Source organism: Colletotrichum costaricense (genome assembly GCF_030867565.1).
Source record: "Colletotrichum costaricense strain IMI 309622 chromosome Unknown Scaffold_18.1, whole genome shotgun sequence".
Lineage (NCBI taxonomy): Eukaryota > Fungi > Ascomycota > Sordariomycetes > Glomerellales > Glomerellaceae > Colletotrichum > Colletotrichum costaricense.
In genome coordinates, this window is record NW_026848247.1 from 409,622 (window position 1) to 425,645 (window position 16,024).

Here is a 16,024-nt window from a genome sequence, read left to right on the forward strand (position 1 = left end):
GCAAGCAACATGTGGCGGAGCGACGCTACTGGACCACCTGAAGTTAGCCCATTATCTTTGCATCAGTGGGTGGATGGTGTGAGTGGTGAGTTGCGTGAGGGCATCCTCCAAAACAACCAGGTGCATTTCTGTCTGCCTGCTGCTGGGCTCATTCTGCCCCCCATCCCCCCCTGTTCCTAACGTACTTTACCCACTGATTTGGCGCTAATCATCGGCGTTGGCACCTTATCGGAAGGTACCCGACCAACCCGAGCTGACCTTGCCTAGATCTTCCGTTCCATGGGGCCCCTGGAGTTTCTTTCCGCAGGCAAACATATTTCAAACAGACCAGGGACCCCCTTTCTATCAATAAGGCGTGACGGCCTGCACGTTCTCAAGTCCTTTCTGTTAAGACTTGGGACTTGGGAGTGCTAAAAAGCACTTTGAATAGTAATGGTCAAAGGCCATGAAGGTGAATGATCCCTTTCTCTGATTCTGCGACACGCTTCGAGGTTCACAACACTACCGATAGCACTACATCAAAGGCAACCAACATGCATCCCATTGCAACCACAGCTGCACCCTCTTACCCGCTGGATCTGTCATTGACATCTGGGCGATTGGAACCTGTCTTCCTACCTATGGGAAGGTGGAGATAGAGGCCTTACTTCAGAGACACAAGGCTTCGCCAGGTCACTTGGGAGCTGACAACATGAGGCTGAGTCTTGAAACCATGTAACAGCAGCAGACTCTCTACCACTTCGTTGGGCTTACTCTCTCTAAGCTTATCTTGGCTTCTCCTTGCCTCATCACCATGTGGCTATCGTGAGTCTCTGGTAGCTACTTCAGACACAACATCAAACCGGTGGCGCCTGGCTATCCGCTAAGAACCAACAGAGAATGGCAGACTCGTTCTCTGACTGGTGCAGCTTTGACGCTGTTAGGGAAGACATTGAAACAGGGATGCGGGACCTCAGCGGCAACCTGCGAATCGCGATATGCAGGGAGAGAGCGTACTATCAACTGTGTCAAGTTGAGCCCCGAAGGCATTAATCAAGTGTCTCTTATGAGCAGCCACCAGTCTCATCTCCACATAACTCTACAAGTGAGAAAGATGGGCCTTTTCACATCTCAGCTAGAAAGGTGGAATGCCCCCGCCAACTACCTTAGCCCAACCGCCCGACACAACTCTCTTCCAACAGTCCACTTCCAACACGCAGAAAGCCCAGCGACTCGCCGAAGTTGCAGAATTTCCGAATGCGGATGCGCATGATATATCGTCGTGGGTGCTTCAAGCCTTCAAGCCCTTCACAGCGGCCAACCACAGCGAGACGCCAAACACCCTCCGGGCGAAGGGTGATGCTATTTTTGGATTTCGTGGTTGAACACCACATGCTGAGTGGGTGCCTCCACGGCTAAACCCGCCATTCAGAGACCGTCGTCAAAAGGAGACAGCGGACGCCATGTGTAAGACAGACAGCCTGATGCCATCTTATATTGCTCGAAGCAGTGTAGCAGATTCGTCTTACCAACGGTATCACGAGACAAGTCAGCTGGCTTCACTTTCTCACTTTACCTTTTCGAGGTGCCGGCTTACCTAACCCGGACACGACTCGGCACCGAGTCGGACTACGACAAGAATGGACACCCGGGAGTTGAGAATGTCTCGCCAGCGCTATTTCTGGACCTTGCGAAGTTTTTCCATGGGCCATGAGTCCATGACTGCTGGAGACCTTCCCCAGTATTTCTTGCTTCATCTAAGCAACGGTCCCTTGAAAGATGCCCATATTTACCCCGACCGAATGCTACAGAATAAGGAGCAGTGACGCCAAAAAGCAGGGAGCGATAAGAGCTCTGTGACAGCGGATAAGGATCAACAAGAAATTCTCGAGTCTTGATCCTTGGCACACAGAGGGGAACACGGCCAGTACTCGCGCAAGGATAGAAGCTCGTCGACGGGCTACGAGAACGCGGGAAGCCTCATCTATCAGATGAAGCGCCAAGCCGGCAGCACCCTGCGCAGAGGGAGGAACCGTAGTCCCTTACGCGTGCGTGGCCGTGTTCGTGCCAGGAGCTCTCTGTTACCGGTGCTGTTTGAGCCTGGAAAACTTCATCATGATTCCCTTTTCAGGATGAACTATGTGGCCGTGAACTACTTGGACAAGTCGGCAACTGATCAGAAGATAGCAACGGGGTATTTTTGCGTCAGTTTTGCTCCGATACGATCAAACAGATGACGATGCCCATGTCTCTCCCTCGGTGAACCACTGCCGTCCTGTTACCGAAAACAGCGAGACCCCAGCTCTCCGGCGGCCTGCTGTTGGACTGTTGGACAACGCTCCAGTGTTTCCAGTGGTCCCCTGGAGACTGGCGGGGGGTTCGCCGGGTCTCTTTACAAGGACTTTCTGGCTTCCAGAACCCTCCTGGCCAGCTTTACCTGCGTGCCCTGCGTCAAGCCGGCCAACAGAGAACACAGGCCCTGGCGACGTCACTGCAGATGGGCCACTTGGCAGTGCGCTGACACAGCCCGTGCCCCCTATCAAGTTTGCAGCGCGCAGCCAGCATGGGGGCCCTGGCGTGGAATTGTAGATGGGAGATGGCAGTTGTGTAGTGCGTGAGGTGGGCAGTATCACCCCAGAAAACCCGCATTTCCCACCTCCCGGATCCCTTCTTCACTGAGGTGAGAGGAGTTGGGGTACCTGGCCGTAGCAGTTGGGTAGGCCAAGCCAAAGTGAACAAAGACACGCTCGGCGCCGCCAAGGTTCGACACATTCCATATTGTCGTTCTCAGCGATATCAATCGTCATTCCGAAAAGTGGCCCACCCCTTTCTCTTTGGAACCGATCAACACCCGTACATCTACAGCCTCTTCTCGTCCGAGACTGTCCGCAGGTCCATCTACGATCCCCTCAAGACTCATCTTCGGCGTCTTACCCGCGCCATCTCACTGCTGCAGAGAGTCTGTGAGGCTGGCACGGATCCCTCCTCGGAAACGACATGCAGCAGCCGCTAGTTTAGCCTCATTCTCTCGCATTCACTCACTTCCAGTCTCGCTCCTCCTGCTGCTTTCCCCCGCTCGGCTTTGGGCTCTTGTCTCCCGAAGCAGAGCAGACGGCTTCCCACGGTGGCTCTCACGTGGGATCGCGCAGCGCCGCCGCAGCCCGCGGGACCATATGACCTCGAAACATGTTCACCCCTCCTTCGACCCGTCATGGAGACGAGGAAGTTCAACTGGCGGAGATACTCTGCGCCAGTTGCCATCGCCAGCATGATCCTAGCGGCCCTCTCCGTCGTCCTCTACTTCAACATTCGTGAATATCTCGCTGTTCGAGATGGGGTCCGATTTGATGTCTCTACTTTTCCCCAAAATTCCCTGGCGGTACGTCGCACAAGAGTACTGACGCTGCGTGACAGGCCAACTTGCCGAGGGTCACCGTCGATCTCGGCTACGCGAGGTATTCTGGGAATTCGCTTCCGAGCGGCGTGAACCAGTTTCTGGGAATGCGGTATGCGGCGCCTCCGATAGGAAATCTGAGATGGAGAGCACCTCAAGATCCTGAGCCGAAAGAGGGCACGACAGATGCCATCGATGTAAGGCACCGGGACGTGTCGTTGGATCGAGTGCCACCTCGCTGACAGAACCTCAGTTTGGGCCCATTTGTCTCGGGACGGATGTGACTTATCCTACTTCAGGTCAAGACGAGGACTGCTTATACGCCAACGTCTGGTCGCCAACAAACACGACGGCTGACTCGAAGCTTCCTGTATGGTTATTCATTCAAGGCGGTGGTAAGGTCCCCTCCACTCATACGACATTGCTCCATTTAGAGATGAGAGTCGACTCGTGTTCACGCTCTTGTGTGTCATTCTGTTCTTGAGCCCTGATCTGACACTGCTTAAGGTTACACTTCAAATGCCAATCCCAATTGGAACGGCTCCCAAGTTGTAGATGTCTCGGGCAAAAACGTTGTCTTTGTAAATTTCAACTACAGAGTCGGACTTTGGGGATTCCTGGCGAGTGACCGGGTTCGAAAAGACGGCGAGCTGAACGTGGGACTTTTGGACCAGCGATTGATGATGAAATGGGTTCAGACTCATATATCAAAGGTAAATTCTCATGTTTCATGCCATTTTCATTCGTACTCACACGCACTGCAGTTTGGCGGTGACCCAAGCCATGTAGTCATCCACGGCCTCTCAGCCGGAGCAGGCTCGGTCGCCCTCCACCTCGCAGCTTACGGCGGACGCGACGACAAGCTCTTCATAGGCGCCATGTCCGAGTCGGTCTTCTTCCCCGCGCAGCCTCGTGTTCCGGAGCTTGAGTACCAGTTCAATCAGACGCTGGCTAAGGTAGGCTGCACAGATGACAAGGACCAGATGGGCTGTCTGCGCGGTAAAGACATCAAAGCGATCCAGGACGCCAATATCGCATCGCCATTTCCGGGGAGGGCGGCAAACCCGCACTTTTACTGGACTCCATGTATAGATGGCGATATTCTACAAGATTATCCGTACCGGCTCTATGACAAGGGTTCATTCATCAAAGTCCCCGTCCTCTTTGGGACAGGAAGTAACGGTTAGTCCCGTCATCCAACTGCAATCATGACCGAGGTACTCACATACTCCTTCAGAGGGATCCGTTTTCGCCGCCAACGTCGCAACCCAAGACGAATTCGTCTCCTTCATGACAGACAACTACCCCAAACTCACAAAGAACGAAACCGACCCGATGCTGCAAAAGTATCCCCTGTTGTCGCCACTACCGAACCACAACGTCTGGTTCCCGTCCACCAGCCAAGCCTACGGCGAGACGACCTTCATCTGCCCCGCCAACACCATCATGAACGCCTACGCAACCGCCAACCGCTCCGGGACGAGCTGGTCCTACCGCTTCAACGTCCAGGACAACGACAACACGGCCTCCGGCCTCGGCGTCCCGCACGTGTTTGAGGCGCCCGCCATCTTTGGCATCGACGCGTGTCCGACGCCCGACAGTTTCCGGACGTATAACAAACCCATTGTCTCGCTGATGATGAAGTACGTCATCTCGTTTGTGCGCGATCTCAACCCCAATACGTATAAGCTCGCGGGTGCGCCGGACTGGGGCGATTGGGGACGGAATCAGTCGCGGTACGTGTTTGAGTTGAATAAGAACCGGATGGAGAACGTCGATGATGGGCAGAGGGATCGGTGTAACTTTTGGAAGGGGATCGTGGAGGTCATGGAGCAGTGAGGGAGGGCCTTTTTCTCAGATATTAGAGCACCGCGGACCATGGATAATGAGGCGTTTGCATCTGGTGGGTTGGTTTCTTGTTTTTCTTGTGCATACGAGTAGATGGCATATCGGGTTGATACCAGCATTGGATGATACACATAATGTGTCTATTTCAGATTTCTTTCTACTGCATAATTGCAAAATTGTTTTTAAACACGTGTCTTTTTCTCCAAGGACTATTGATTTTCTTCACCACATAATAGCTTCTTATTGCAATATAATGGACCTTAGTGAGAGAGTATATCAATGCCACTAGAGTCGTTTGACACGATAATGGACGCAGTAGAAAACCACCAGGGAACGACATCCCAAATGGGTAAAGTCAAGGGAAGCTGCGCCGCAGATTCGGGCACAGAACGGGGCCAACCTGCATGTGCTTACGCTCAGCAAAACCACCACCAGTAAACGAGGCCTGAACTGGACAGTTGCGTCACGGACATGGCAAGGTGCCGCCTTTCTCTCATGTGACTGATGTTGTCGACCTCAACGCAGCGGCGCGGCGCAAGGCAGCCGCCTCAACATTCGAAACGAGTCCGTACATTGTCGTGGGCTTTTCATCCCCCTTCCCGCCGCCCGCAGAAGGAAGCGAATCTTGTGAGATCATAGAGTCGGTTTTTGTGTTCGACTCTACGCAAGCTTCTCCGTCTCGTTTTTAGGATTCAGTTTCGCGCTAAAAAGACTGATAACCGGAAAAAGATGCCGTTGAAGGACCCCCAAGCTGAGGTGGCACAAAAGGATGAGGAAAAGTCGGAGCGTGAAGAGCAGGCTGTGTATGATGATGCGGACTGGGAGCACGTGAGGGCATCTATCGATGAGAAAGGTATGCCTATGCGTTCAACGATTTCAGATCAGTTGGGAGAATCATTCCGAGTCTGGGAGTTGACGGAGCAGTAGAAACGGCTGAAGAGGAGTATAGAGAAGACAGGGAACTCAGCCCGCCGACTGAGGTAGCCCCTGAGAGACCGGAGCGCCGGTGGCAGGGACTTCGAAGACAGGAAGATGAGGCGAAAGGGAATGTTGTTTCTGAGCTTGTGAGTTTTCGTTTCCTTTCTGACATGACGGAAGAGGCAGTGAAGCTAATCATGTCTTGTGGCTGTGGTAGCTTTTCTTCCTAGCTGGATTATTCTTATGGGCTGTCTGATGCCTCAACCTTGGATTGTTCCAAGAGCTCGTAAAATCATTAAAACTTATCCGCTATGCAACTTAATGAACCAGCCGCCCTATATGCTACTCCGTAGTCAATCATCTACCACCCACAACCGATGCTCTGCATCACTGGAAGTGATAACCATTGCCTCAAAACACACTTCATCTTATCTAGTAGGTGCTCTCGTTACTCAGGGCCACGAAACAGCCTCGGAGAGAGCGGGTCACGGAAGCGTGAATTCTTCTCTACCGGCTTTGCGTCCAGTAATGAAGTATCTAACATGTACTCGTTAGCTATAGTCGAGGACGTGATGAAGATGTCTTAGATTCTGGAGTTCGTACTTACATTGGCCAGTAACCGTGAATCATTCGGTCCTTGATATCCCTCCGTACCTGAACGAGGAAGAGGTCGACCTGGTCGCGAGACCACTTATGACCACGGGTCAACGCAGCCATGGAGAAGCCCTCGATACCGGTGCGGAGATTCTCACTATTCCATATGCCTATTTCCTTCCATTTGTAGTCCCTCGGCCAAGGGTTAATCGGCCACTTGGTCCTCGTCATCTGGACGTCGACGAATCCAATCTCCATCATGACCTGTTTAAGTGAGGCTACATCCGGGAACGGGCGTCCTAGTATCACCGAGGCCTCTGCGAGTAAGTTTGCCCACGTTTGGAGTGCTGAATCGGGCCTCAGTGTTCCGTCGTCGGACGCCGGGTAGAGGTCGATTTCTTGCACTTCGACCCAACCCCCGGGCTCAAGAAAACTTTGCGTCGCCTCCGGTTAGATATTCGCAATCATTGTTTTTGAGAACTAAGAGATAAGGTAGACGTATGCTTACTCATAACAGTTTTTCAGGTACTTTTGCCAGTCACTGATACCTGAGGTGATAACCCTGCTGTGAATATACTGAAAAGGCCGTGAGTATGTCCAAGGGTCTTCAGCATCAGTGACTTGGAACTTGACGTTGGGTGGAACGCTGCGAGCTAATGTCAGCCTATCTTGTACGCGGCTGCTTGCTGTCGAATGTCGAGCATCCAAGAGAGATAGAAACTCACTAAGTAGGCATCGTCGGTGAGAGATCAACGGCGATAACCTGTCGGATACCTCTCTAAGTATATACCCAAACATAACAGCCAGTAGCATCGGTGGCATGCTTGGAGTGGTGCATATATGTGATAGATTTGCTCACCTCAGCTTCGGGGTGTTCGTCTCCGAAGTCAAGAGCCCAGATACCGGTGCCGGTACCTATGTCGAGTACTCTGCCCACCGTGGACCCCGGTTGACATGGTGGAGCAACTCCGAGCTTGTTGTCCGTGACGAGAAGCCACATTGAATGCGTCAAATCTACCCCGTTTGTTAACAAAGCAACTTGAAGCAAACTTTCTAGTGGCTCATAAGTACCTAGCCTCTCCAGCTCTTTGTCATCGTTTGGAAAGATGTATGCTTGTATGGCATTAGAAGTGGCTCAAAAATAAGGTGGATTTTATGGATTAGTGCTACCTCCATCTTTGTAGTGGTGATAGGTTCTGCCGTTCTCATTCCTGTACTGGAAGATAGACTCTCGGAGGCTGATGCTAGAGGAAGCAGCGTCCTGTGCAGGAGATATGAGCGATGTGAGGCGCCTCCGAGGTCTAGGACCTACAACTTACATCATCTCCAAAGGCTGAATCGGCGTCACCGTGGTTTGCCTCCGGCTGTTGAGCGTTGAATTCTGTTTAGATGTAAGGCGCCAAATGATTTTTTGGAGGGCTCCGTCTTACCTCCTGGTCAACCACAATTTCAACAGGTTGATTGTCTTGCGACATGTTCGGAGTTACAGTTCGTGATGACACCGGTTCATGATTTCTTCTCGCAGATGGGACCAACTTCCCGGCTTTCGGAAACAAATCATGAGAAAAGAAACAACGAAATCAAGACCGGCGCGGGGCAGCAGCTGTTTTTGTGATGGAATTCGGCACTCCCAGGGTAGACCGCCCCTGTCCTTGGCCACGGAGGCACAGAAGAACCAACGGACCTACAGACCAACATGCATACGCGTCTCTAGAAATGGTCATCCGTCGATACAGTGGATACATGGAAGAGGCACAGTCGCTTGGTATTCACCTTATCGAACGCAATGTGACAGGGGCAGGCCGGACCTGCACTATAACCGGACGGTTGGATCAGGCAATCTCATCGCCGCTAGCCTACCATCATAGACCAGCTTCGAAGAAGCTTCATTTTCTGTGCCATGAATAGCTCACCATGAATAGCTCAACGCAAATCGACTGCGGTACTAAAAGCAATCAAATGAAGGTGCAAAAATCACCTCCACACGACTAGTGATGAGCAATTTGGAGCAACGCCCGTGGCGAACCGCTTCTTCGCTACAAAGACTTACATATTCATGCGAACGACCTTTATTCCATAACGTGAAGGTTGCATCGCTCGAATCAGTGTCATATCTCATAGCTGATTCATGTTCCTATAGCGTCTCTTAATTCAGCCATTCTCATTGGTATCCTGTTCCGCCGCCAAGGCCAACTAGGGAGGTAGCCCACCTAAGGGCAGAGCCTCTGTATCGTTATACAACCTTTGACGTCTAGCTTAGGTGAGAGAAATGGTATAGACATCATTCAGCTTGCCGATAACTCGTTCCACTCAATGAACTTCTTATACAAATTTCCCTCGCTAATTTAAGTAATGTTGCACTTGTATGCATTCACGTCAGTGGCATTGACATTGAGCGTCCTATGGAAATATCCTTCAATCCAAATCTGTCTCTCCTCTGGCACTTGCATGCAATTTCCCATCAAGACGCAGCCGGCGTATGGCTCTGGGCCGGAGTTGGGCTTGTAGCAGAAGTTGGGCTCGTAGCGGAAGCTGTGCTCCCAGCTGGAGCCGAAGCTGCAGCCGGAGGGGAAGATGGAGTCTCAGCCGGTGCCGGAGTCTGGGCCGCAGGGGAGGCAGCGGCTTCAGGGGACGGGGGAGCCGGGGGAGCCGGGCTGTCCACCTTCTCTGGCTTACGACCGATGATGAAGTATCTGTACCGTGTCAGCCGATGTTCGCCTCGGCCTGAAATTTGCCCTCCTCGGAACACTTACGCTGGCCACCATGCGTGGATGGTTCTATCCTTGATGTTGTTGCGTACATCAATGAGGAAGACATTCACTTCATCCCGCGACCAATCCAGAGCACGCGTCAAAGCCGCCATCGTGAAGCCCTCGAGGCCGCTAGAGACATTCTCGCCGTGCCAGGAGCCGATTTCTTTGTACTTCTCATCTTTCGGCCAAGTGTTGGTGGGCCACTTGTATAGATCCAATGACACGTCCACGAAGCCTACCTCTGTGAGGAGATCCTTCAATGGCGGAACTTCAACATAGGGGCGACCGAACTTCTCCGATGCCTCAAGGAGGAGGTCACACCACTTAATTAGCGAGTGCTCGTGCGTGAGAGTTCCGTCGTCCGATCGCGGATAGAGATCGAACTCCTGTAGCTCAATCCATCCACCAGGCTCCAGATTGCTTTATCCAGAGAGTCAGCGTGTTGTTCATGTTTGAGGTACTTCTTCCTCAACCCAGAATGGTTGATGTATAAAGGTGTAAAGACTCACTCATAACAACGTTGAAGATACAACTTCCAGTTACCGATACTGGAAGTCATAACTCGGCTGTGAATGTAGGAAAATGGCCGTGACCATGTCCACTCTTCCTCAGCATCATCGACTTCGAATCTGCAATTTGGGGGCACGCTGTGACGATGAAATTTGTCAGAAATTGTATCTCGTACACACATCTTTGTAAAGTCGACTCACTAGCCAGGAAGAGTCGGCGACAGATCAATGCCGTACACCTAATAAACCATCGCAGTCAGATGAAGTCCATGCCATATCATTGAGCACACCAAGAGACGGAGCGACCCTTGGCTCGTGACGAGATGAGCCTACTTCGCAGACTTACTTCAGCTTCAGGGTGCTCGTCAGCAAAATTGAGGGCCCAAATGCCAGATCCAGTTCCAACATCGAGTACCCGACCGACTTTGGTGCCTTCTCTACAAGGCGGGGCGACTCCAAGTCTATCATCGAGCGCAAGAAGCCACAAATGGTGCTGCAAATCTGGATACAATGTCAGAGAAGTGTCGTCGCAGGGGGCAGAACCATGTGAGATAGGCTTACCTAGCCTGTCCAATTCTCGCTCGTCATTGGGAAGATTGTATTCTAAAACTGAGTCAGAATGGGATTCCAGACAAGACAAAGGTGCGAATGCACATACTGCCATCTTTGTATCGGTGATAGGTCCTGCCGTTTTCAAGACGGTAATCAAGAAGAGAATTGCGAAGACTGGTGCTTGATGAAGCTACGCTCTGGAAGATGAGACTGTGTGTGAGATTTTGACCTTCCTCTTCGGTCTGGGGTGCTGCCTCTGGCAGCACGAGCTTGAACTTACACTTCCCACTTCTGAACGAACATCATCCTATCATGTTTACATTCAGTATACTTCTGAAGCAAAGTTGGTTGTATGACGGAAGACTAGCTCCACTTACATCGTCCACGTCAAGCGCCGCGGCGTTATTGTCATGAGCCATGTTGGCCGTGTCGAAAGCTGCAGTCAATCTTATTGAACCACAGTACCGGGTCAAGTTTGTCAACAAGTAAGGTATGTCACAAAATTCGGAGAAAAAAAGGACTGAAGAGTAGCAGCGATGGGGGGGTAGGACTGGGCTCTACAATTCCTTTTGTGCAAAGCACAAAACCGGCCTTGCCAACATGCCCCCGGCCAACCCCTCTTCTTCGCAAAAGTAACCAACGGGGAAACATGCATATGCGCACCGATGGCGTTGCCACCGCGTTGCAAACAAATATGGAACTGAAGAAGATGCGACCGAATAGGAAGGTCCAACTTCGGACAAGGGGAAAATAGTGTCTCCCACTGAATGTATGGTAATGCTTGCCACATCTGACCTCGGTTGCTCCCATCCTTGTCTGCAAAGGCTCCAGGCAAACATCGAGACTGTTAGTCAACTAGCGTTCCCTTATCTATGCCGCTGGTGTCCAACATTGTGCGGTTGCCCAGATGCTAGCTCCACGAACAATAGGGCCTGGCTTTTAACAATGGAAGCCCCGTTCGAAGAAGACCATTCGGCAAGTGAACGGCAACGTAAGCCATAAGCCATTTGGATAGCGAAATTACGGCGAGCGGAAGCTGTTTATTATTTATGTCTAAGCAAGTCACGAAATAACGTCTAGTTATTCCGTCATTGTTCTCTCAGCCAGATATTAAAGCAGGCATGCAGAATTAGAACCGAAGCCGCCCCTCCATCTCTAGTGCATGCCTTCCTTCATGGTTGCTAAGAGATTGAAACTTGCAGCTTGGTGCCGCTGTTGTTTGCATCCGTATGATTCGTGGGTTGCAAGTCGATCTATCCCTGCAAAACCCCCGGGTAAGATTGACACTAAAGCGACTAGAGCCGCTAGATCCCGTCTCGAACGCAACCTCAGTCGACAACCGTGACTCCGAACCATGTCATCAAGATGAGCTCGGTGCTTGGGCCTGAGAGGAAGTAGAAGCAGGAGCCTCAATTGCAGCTGGAGCTTCTGATGGAGCAGGAGTCTCGGAGGAAGCAGGAGCTGGGGCAGCTGAGGTTTCTCCCTTGTTTGGCTTGCGTCCAATGATGGAGTAGCTAAATCGAGAGTCAGAATGAACCTGATAGCATAGAAATCAATGTGACCTACGTTGGAAGGTAACCGTGAATTCGCCGGTTGTTGACATCCTTTCGCACGTCAATGAGGAACACGTTGACCTCTTTAGCAGTCCACTCAAAGGCCCTGGTAAACGCTGCCATGGTGAAACCCTCGATGCCAGCTAGGCCATTTTCTAGCTGGAGTCTGCCAAGTTGCTTATACTTGGGGTCTTTGGCCCAGTCGTTGAGCGGCCATTTAAATGCAGTGATAGCAACGTCAACGAATCCGGCAGCCTGCACCTTCTCTGGGAGGCCTTCGGGATCAATGTAAGGACGCCCAAGCTTGATCGTTGCCTCTTGCAGCAGCTTGCTCCATTTGGAAATCGCGTGGTCTGGAGTCAGCGTCCCGTCATCAGAGTCGCAGTATACAGCAATCTCCTGCAATTCGACCCAACCACCAGGTACGAGGTTGCTTTATTGACACACGGATTAGCTTATGCGGTAATCATATGCAGATCGCAACGTAGAAGGATGAATAGACTTACTCATAGCACCTGCGAAGATACAAATCCCAGTCGCTGATGCTGCCTGTCATAACACGGCTGTGGATATAATTGAAAGGCCTTGAATACGTCCATTCCTCTTCGACGTCATCAACCTCAAATCTGACATTTGGTGGCACGCTGAGAGACATATGTGTTAGCCGATTTTTGCACAACACATTAGTTCTATGAGCGACGCCTACGAAAGGGAAAAAGGAGACGCATACTAGTCAGGAAGGGTTGGAGAGAGGTCAATACCCAGGACCTACGGGAAACAAAAGTCAGTCAAGTATGGATGGGAACAACTGTTTTCAATGTTACGAGAATCTTGGTACCTCAGCATCGGGGTGATCATCTGCATAGTTGATTGCCCAGATGCCACTGCCGGTACCGACGTCGAGGACTCGTCCAGCTTCAGCATCCAACTGCCCAGGCGGAGCCATTCCTGATGCGAAGTCCATTGAGATGGCCCAAAGCTCATCCTGCATATCTATGGTGAATGTTAATGAGGGTCTGTATAGTACATGAGCCAGTGGATTCTACCTAGCCTTTCCATTTCCCTTTCATCGTTGGGAATCGTGTATTCTCAGTCAAAGTTAGAAAAGCTCTTCAATAACAGGCCAGAGTAAACGCACTGCCATCTTTGTACCGGTGGTATGTTCTGCCGTTCTCAACGCGGTAGTCCAGGATTGAGGCTCGGAGACTGGTGCTTGAAGAAGCAATGCTCTGTGTTAAGCATGTATGTAAGACTCATGATACGTTTAAGAGTCGGAGTGTAGCTTGCACATACGCTTCCAATATCTGACCGAGCATCTTCATGCTAAACGAATTTAGAATAGAATCACAGTTCGGGAGGGCATGGTGGCTTTACCTGATCGTCTGCGACGATTTGGGGTGTTATGGTGGTGCTCGGTTCGGCCATCTTGGGGGATTAGAGCTTTGGCAAGTCTCGTGCCGATCTTGCTGTTTGCCTTTCCAATACTGATGATATTAGAGCACTACTCCGAATGTAAAGAATCCTAGGACAGGGTGATGAAGAAAACTGTTGAGGGGTTATCGATGTTTTTGTGACCAAAACAGTCGATCTCAGCCCACCACCCCTCTTGAGAGCTGGGGTTTGGCGAAGGAACCAACGAGCAAACATGCATATGCATCTCGACGGTGCAGTTTCCCCATTGCAGATAATTGCGGGGCAGGGGAAACTATGGTCGAATGAAGAGACAAAGAATGCGACATGGGCATGTGAAGACAACTTCCAACAGCATCCTACGATCTAACCACTTGCCACTTCGGTCAGCCAACCCCTGCAACCGCAAAATCTGGACTGCCCACTGTCGGAAGCCGTCCCGTGTCCGCGGTGCGCCAAACCCTCATCCATGTCTTCGAATTCTTGATGCCTCGGTCGGATTTCTAGTCTCGGTCAAGGAATTACACAGCCAGGTCATCGATTCTCTTCGGATGATGGATGTTGCTGTTGCCCAATAAATCCCCTCAGATTGGATTGGGATTCTCACCAACCTGCCCATCCCCCGAATCAGCTGTAGCCAAGCTTGATATTTTTCAGCGAGATCTTAGAAATACATGAAGATAGGTTCACTGAGTTGAAGACGGAGTTGCTGCTGCATTCTGGTCTTCAGGCGGGGCTGGAGTGGCTTCTTTCAACGGCTTCCTGCCCACAAGAGTGTAGCTAAAGAGACAGAGTTATCAGTCTTAGAAAACATTCTTCATGAGAATGATCCAAGATCAAGAGAAACTTACATAGGCATGTATGAGTGGATTTTTTTGTCCCTCATGTCCTTACGAACACCCACAAGAAAGACTTGAACCTCCTCCTTCGTCCAATTGTGAACTCGGGTCAAAGGTGCAAGAGCCATAGCTTCAGCGGCATCCACGAAGTTGTGGAAGTTCCATTCGCCGATTCTCTTGTAGTGGTCGTCTTTTGGCCAGGGGTTGGAGGGCCACTTGAAATCCTGTTGGACGACGTTCTCGAACCCAACATCGACCATTGCCTCCCTCATCTCGGGGATAGGAGCGAATCTGCGCCCAAACTTCTCTGCAGCTTCTCGGATGAGGGAAGTGAACTGGGCCAAAGGCTTCTCAGGAGGTAGAGTATTATCGTCAGCTTTGATGACAAAATCACCTTCCTGAATCTCAAAATAGCCACCGGGGACGAGATGACTATCAGACGAACAAGTTTGTCAGCTCTGATCGCGAGGCCTCGCAACGAGGAATCGTCAAGACAATGAGCAATGTGAAGACTGTTGGAGATTTGTACTTACTCGTAGGCTTTTTGAATGATCTTCTTCCAATCTGAGATAGACCCGTTCATGAATCGAAGGTGGATGTAGTCAAAGGGCCGAGAATATAGCCATTCCTCCTCGACATCGTCGACTTCAAATTTGACATTAGGAGGTACGCTTAGACGCATCGTTAGCAACTTTGCGGGCTTCACTTGGGAGGGTTTACACACTCTCGTGGCTGAATAGGAGACAAATCGACGCCTAGCACCTATGTCTCAATGTCAGATACCTTGTCCTCTCCTTACCAAAAACTCTGGTAGAAATCGACACCAACCTCCGTCTCTGGGTGTTGGTCACCGTAGTCAATGGCCCATAGGCCAGTTCCGGTGCCAAGGTCAAGAACGCGACCGACTTTTGCACCTTCGTCACAAGGAGGAGCGAATCCCAATCTCTCATGGAATGTGAGGAGGCAAATCTCGTGTTGCATATCTGATATATTCAAGTTAGACGAATAGCAATTATACAAGAATATCCCAGGATTGAAGACTTACCCATCCTGTCATTCTCCCTGTCGTCATTGGGCCACGCATATTCTGATTTATGTTAGTAGATCATTGGTAACATGAATCTACAGCAGGGAGGATAAACTGACTCCCATCCTTGTATTTATGGTAGGATCTTCCATTCTCGATTCTGTACTCAAGGATAGAGTCCTTTACGCTAGTGGTTTCTGAGCGAATGCTCTCAAGATCCTGTTCGCTGTCGGAAATCTGGTTCGATGCTCATCAGTATTTGGTCACCAACTCGCACGATGTTTGCACAGATTCGTACTTCGTCCTCAGCGACCAGGTGAACCTCAGGGTCGTCCTGTGCGGCGGCCATGATGGCAGTGTTTTAAGGCTGTCCTTACGAGTATCTTTAGGTATAAGCGAATGCTCGGGTTTCCTGTGCCTAAAGGCTCGCGAAGTGCAGACCAGTTTCGGAACCTCGCGAGGTGATGATGGTGCGAAGTTTTTGAACATGGCCAGATGAACTGACCCCTCATTGTCAAACCAACCTATGGGCTGCCAAACGCGGCTTGCCAATCGGTCGCCATCCACATTGTCTACGTGCAGCGCACATGACGCAGGCGAGCGGCGACGTTGCCTATTTACAGACCGAGAAAATTGGAGATGCAGCAG

The 16,024-nt window shown here is 51.0% G+C and overlaps 6 protein-coding genes across 6 annotated transcripts; 2 read left to right on the forward strand and 4 right to left on the reverse strand.

The window, feature by feature from the left end:
- Positions 1–3,190: 3,190 nt before the first annotated feature.
- Positions 3,191–5,212, forward strand: CCOS01_13681 (carboxylesterase; the record flags this gene model as incomplete). Its single annotated transcript, XM_060461827.1, has 6 exons — positions 3,191–3,304; positions 3,394–3,570; positions 3,627–3,768; positions 3,881–4,086; positions 4,138–4,555; positions 4,611–5,212. 6 exons carry the CDS (start codon positions 3,191–3,193, stop codon positions 5,210–5,212), a joined length of 1,659 nt encoding a protein of 552 aa, XP_060307547.1.
- Positions 5,213–5,950: 738 nt separating this feature from the next.
- Positions 5,951–6,369, forward strand: CCOS01_13682 (uncharacterized protein; the record flags this gene model as incomplete). Its single annotated transcript, XM_060461828.1, has 2 exons — positions 5,951–6,074; positions 6,149–6,369. 2 exons carry the CDS (start codon positions 5,951–5,953, stop codon positions 6,367–6,369), a joined length of 345 nt encoding a protein of 114 aa, XP_060307548.1.
- Positions 6,370–6,624: 255 nt separating this feature from the next.
- CCOS01_13683 (uncharacterized protein) lies at positions 6,625–8,208 on the reverse strand (the record flags this gene model as incomplete). The annotated part of the gene is made up of 9 exons (XM_060461829.1): positions 6,625–6,676; positions 6,747–7,166; positions 7,242–7,379; positions 7,459–7,496; positions 7,593–7,747; positions 7,805–7,846; positions 7,904–7,994; positions 8,053–8,097; positions 8,164–8,208. The coding sequence occupies 9 exons, from the start codon at positions 8,206–8,208 to the stop codon at positions 6,625–6,627; spliced, it is 1,026 nt and encodes a 341-aa protein (XP_060307549.1).
- A 986-nt stretch (positions 8,209–9,194) lies between these two features.
- CCOS01_13684 (methyltransferase domain-containing protein) lies at positions 9,195–10,966 on the reverse strand (the record flags this gene model as incomplete). Its single annotated transcript, XM_060461830.1, has 9 exons — positions 9,195–9,426; positions 9,487–9,906; positions 9,996–10,133; positions 10,197–10,234; positions 10,342–10,496; positions 10,557–10,598; positions 10,654–10,744; positions 10,828–10,854; positions 10,925–10,966. The coding sequence occupies 9 exons, from the start codon at positions 10,964–10,966 to the stop codon at positions 9,195–9,197; spliced, it is 1,185 nt and encodes a 394-aa protein (XP_060307550.1).
- A 941-nt stretch (positions 10,967–11,907) lies between these two features.
- On the reverse strand, positions 11,908–13,525 carry CCOS01_13685 (methyltransferase domain-containing protein; the record flags this gene model as incomplete). Its single annotated transcript, XM_060461831.1, has 8 exons — positions 11,908–12,061; positions 12,114–12,533; positions 12,607–12,744; positions 12,831–12,868; positions 12,939–13,093; positions 13,239–13,329; positions 13,394–13,423; positions 13,475–13,525. The coding sequence occupies 8 exons, from the start codon at positions 13,523–13,525 to the stop codon at positions 11,908–11,910; spliced, it is 1,077 nt and encodes a 358-aa protein (XP_060307551.1).
- A 671-nt stretch (positions 13,526–14,196) lies between these two features.
- CCOS01_13686 (UMTA) lies at positions 14,197–15,725 on the reverse strand (the record flags this gene model as incomplete). Its single annotated transcript, XM_060461832.1, has 8 exons — positions 14,197–14,290; positions 14,362–14,781; positions 14,883–15,020; positions 15,074–15,111; positions 15,178–15,332; positions 15,395–15,436; positions 15,496–15,613; positions 15,675–15,725. The coding sequence occupies 8 exons, from the start codon at positions 15,723–15,725 to the stop codon at positions 14,197–14,199; spliced, it is 1,056 nt and encodes a 351-aa protein (XP_060307552.1).
- Positions 15,726–16,024: the final 299 nt, after the last annotated feature.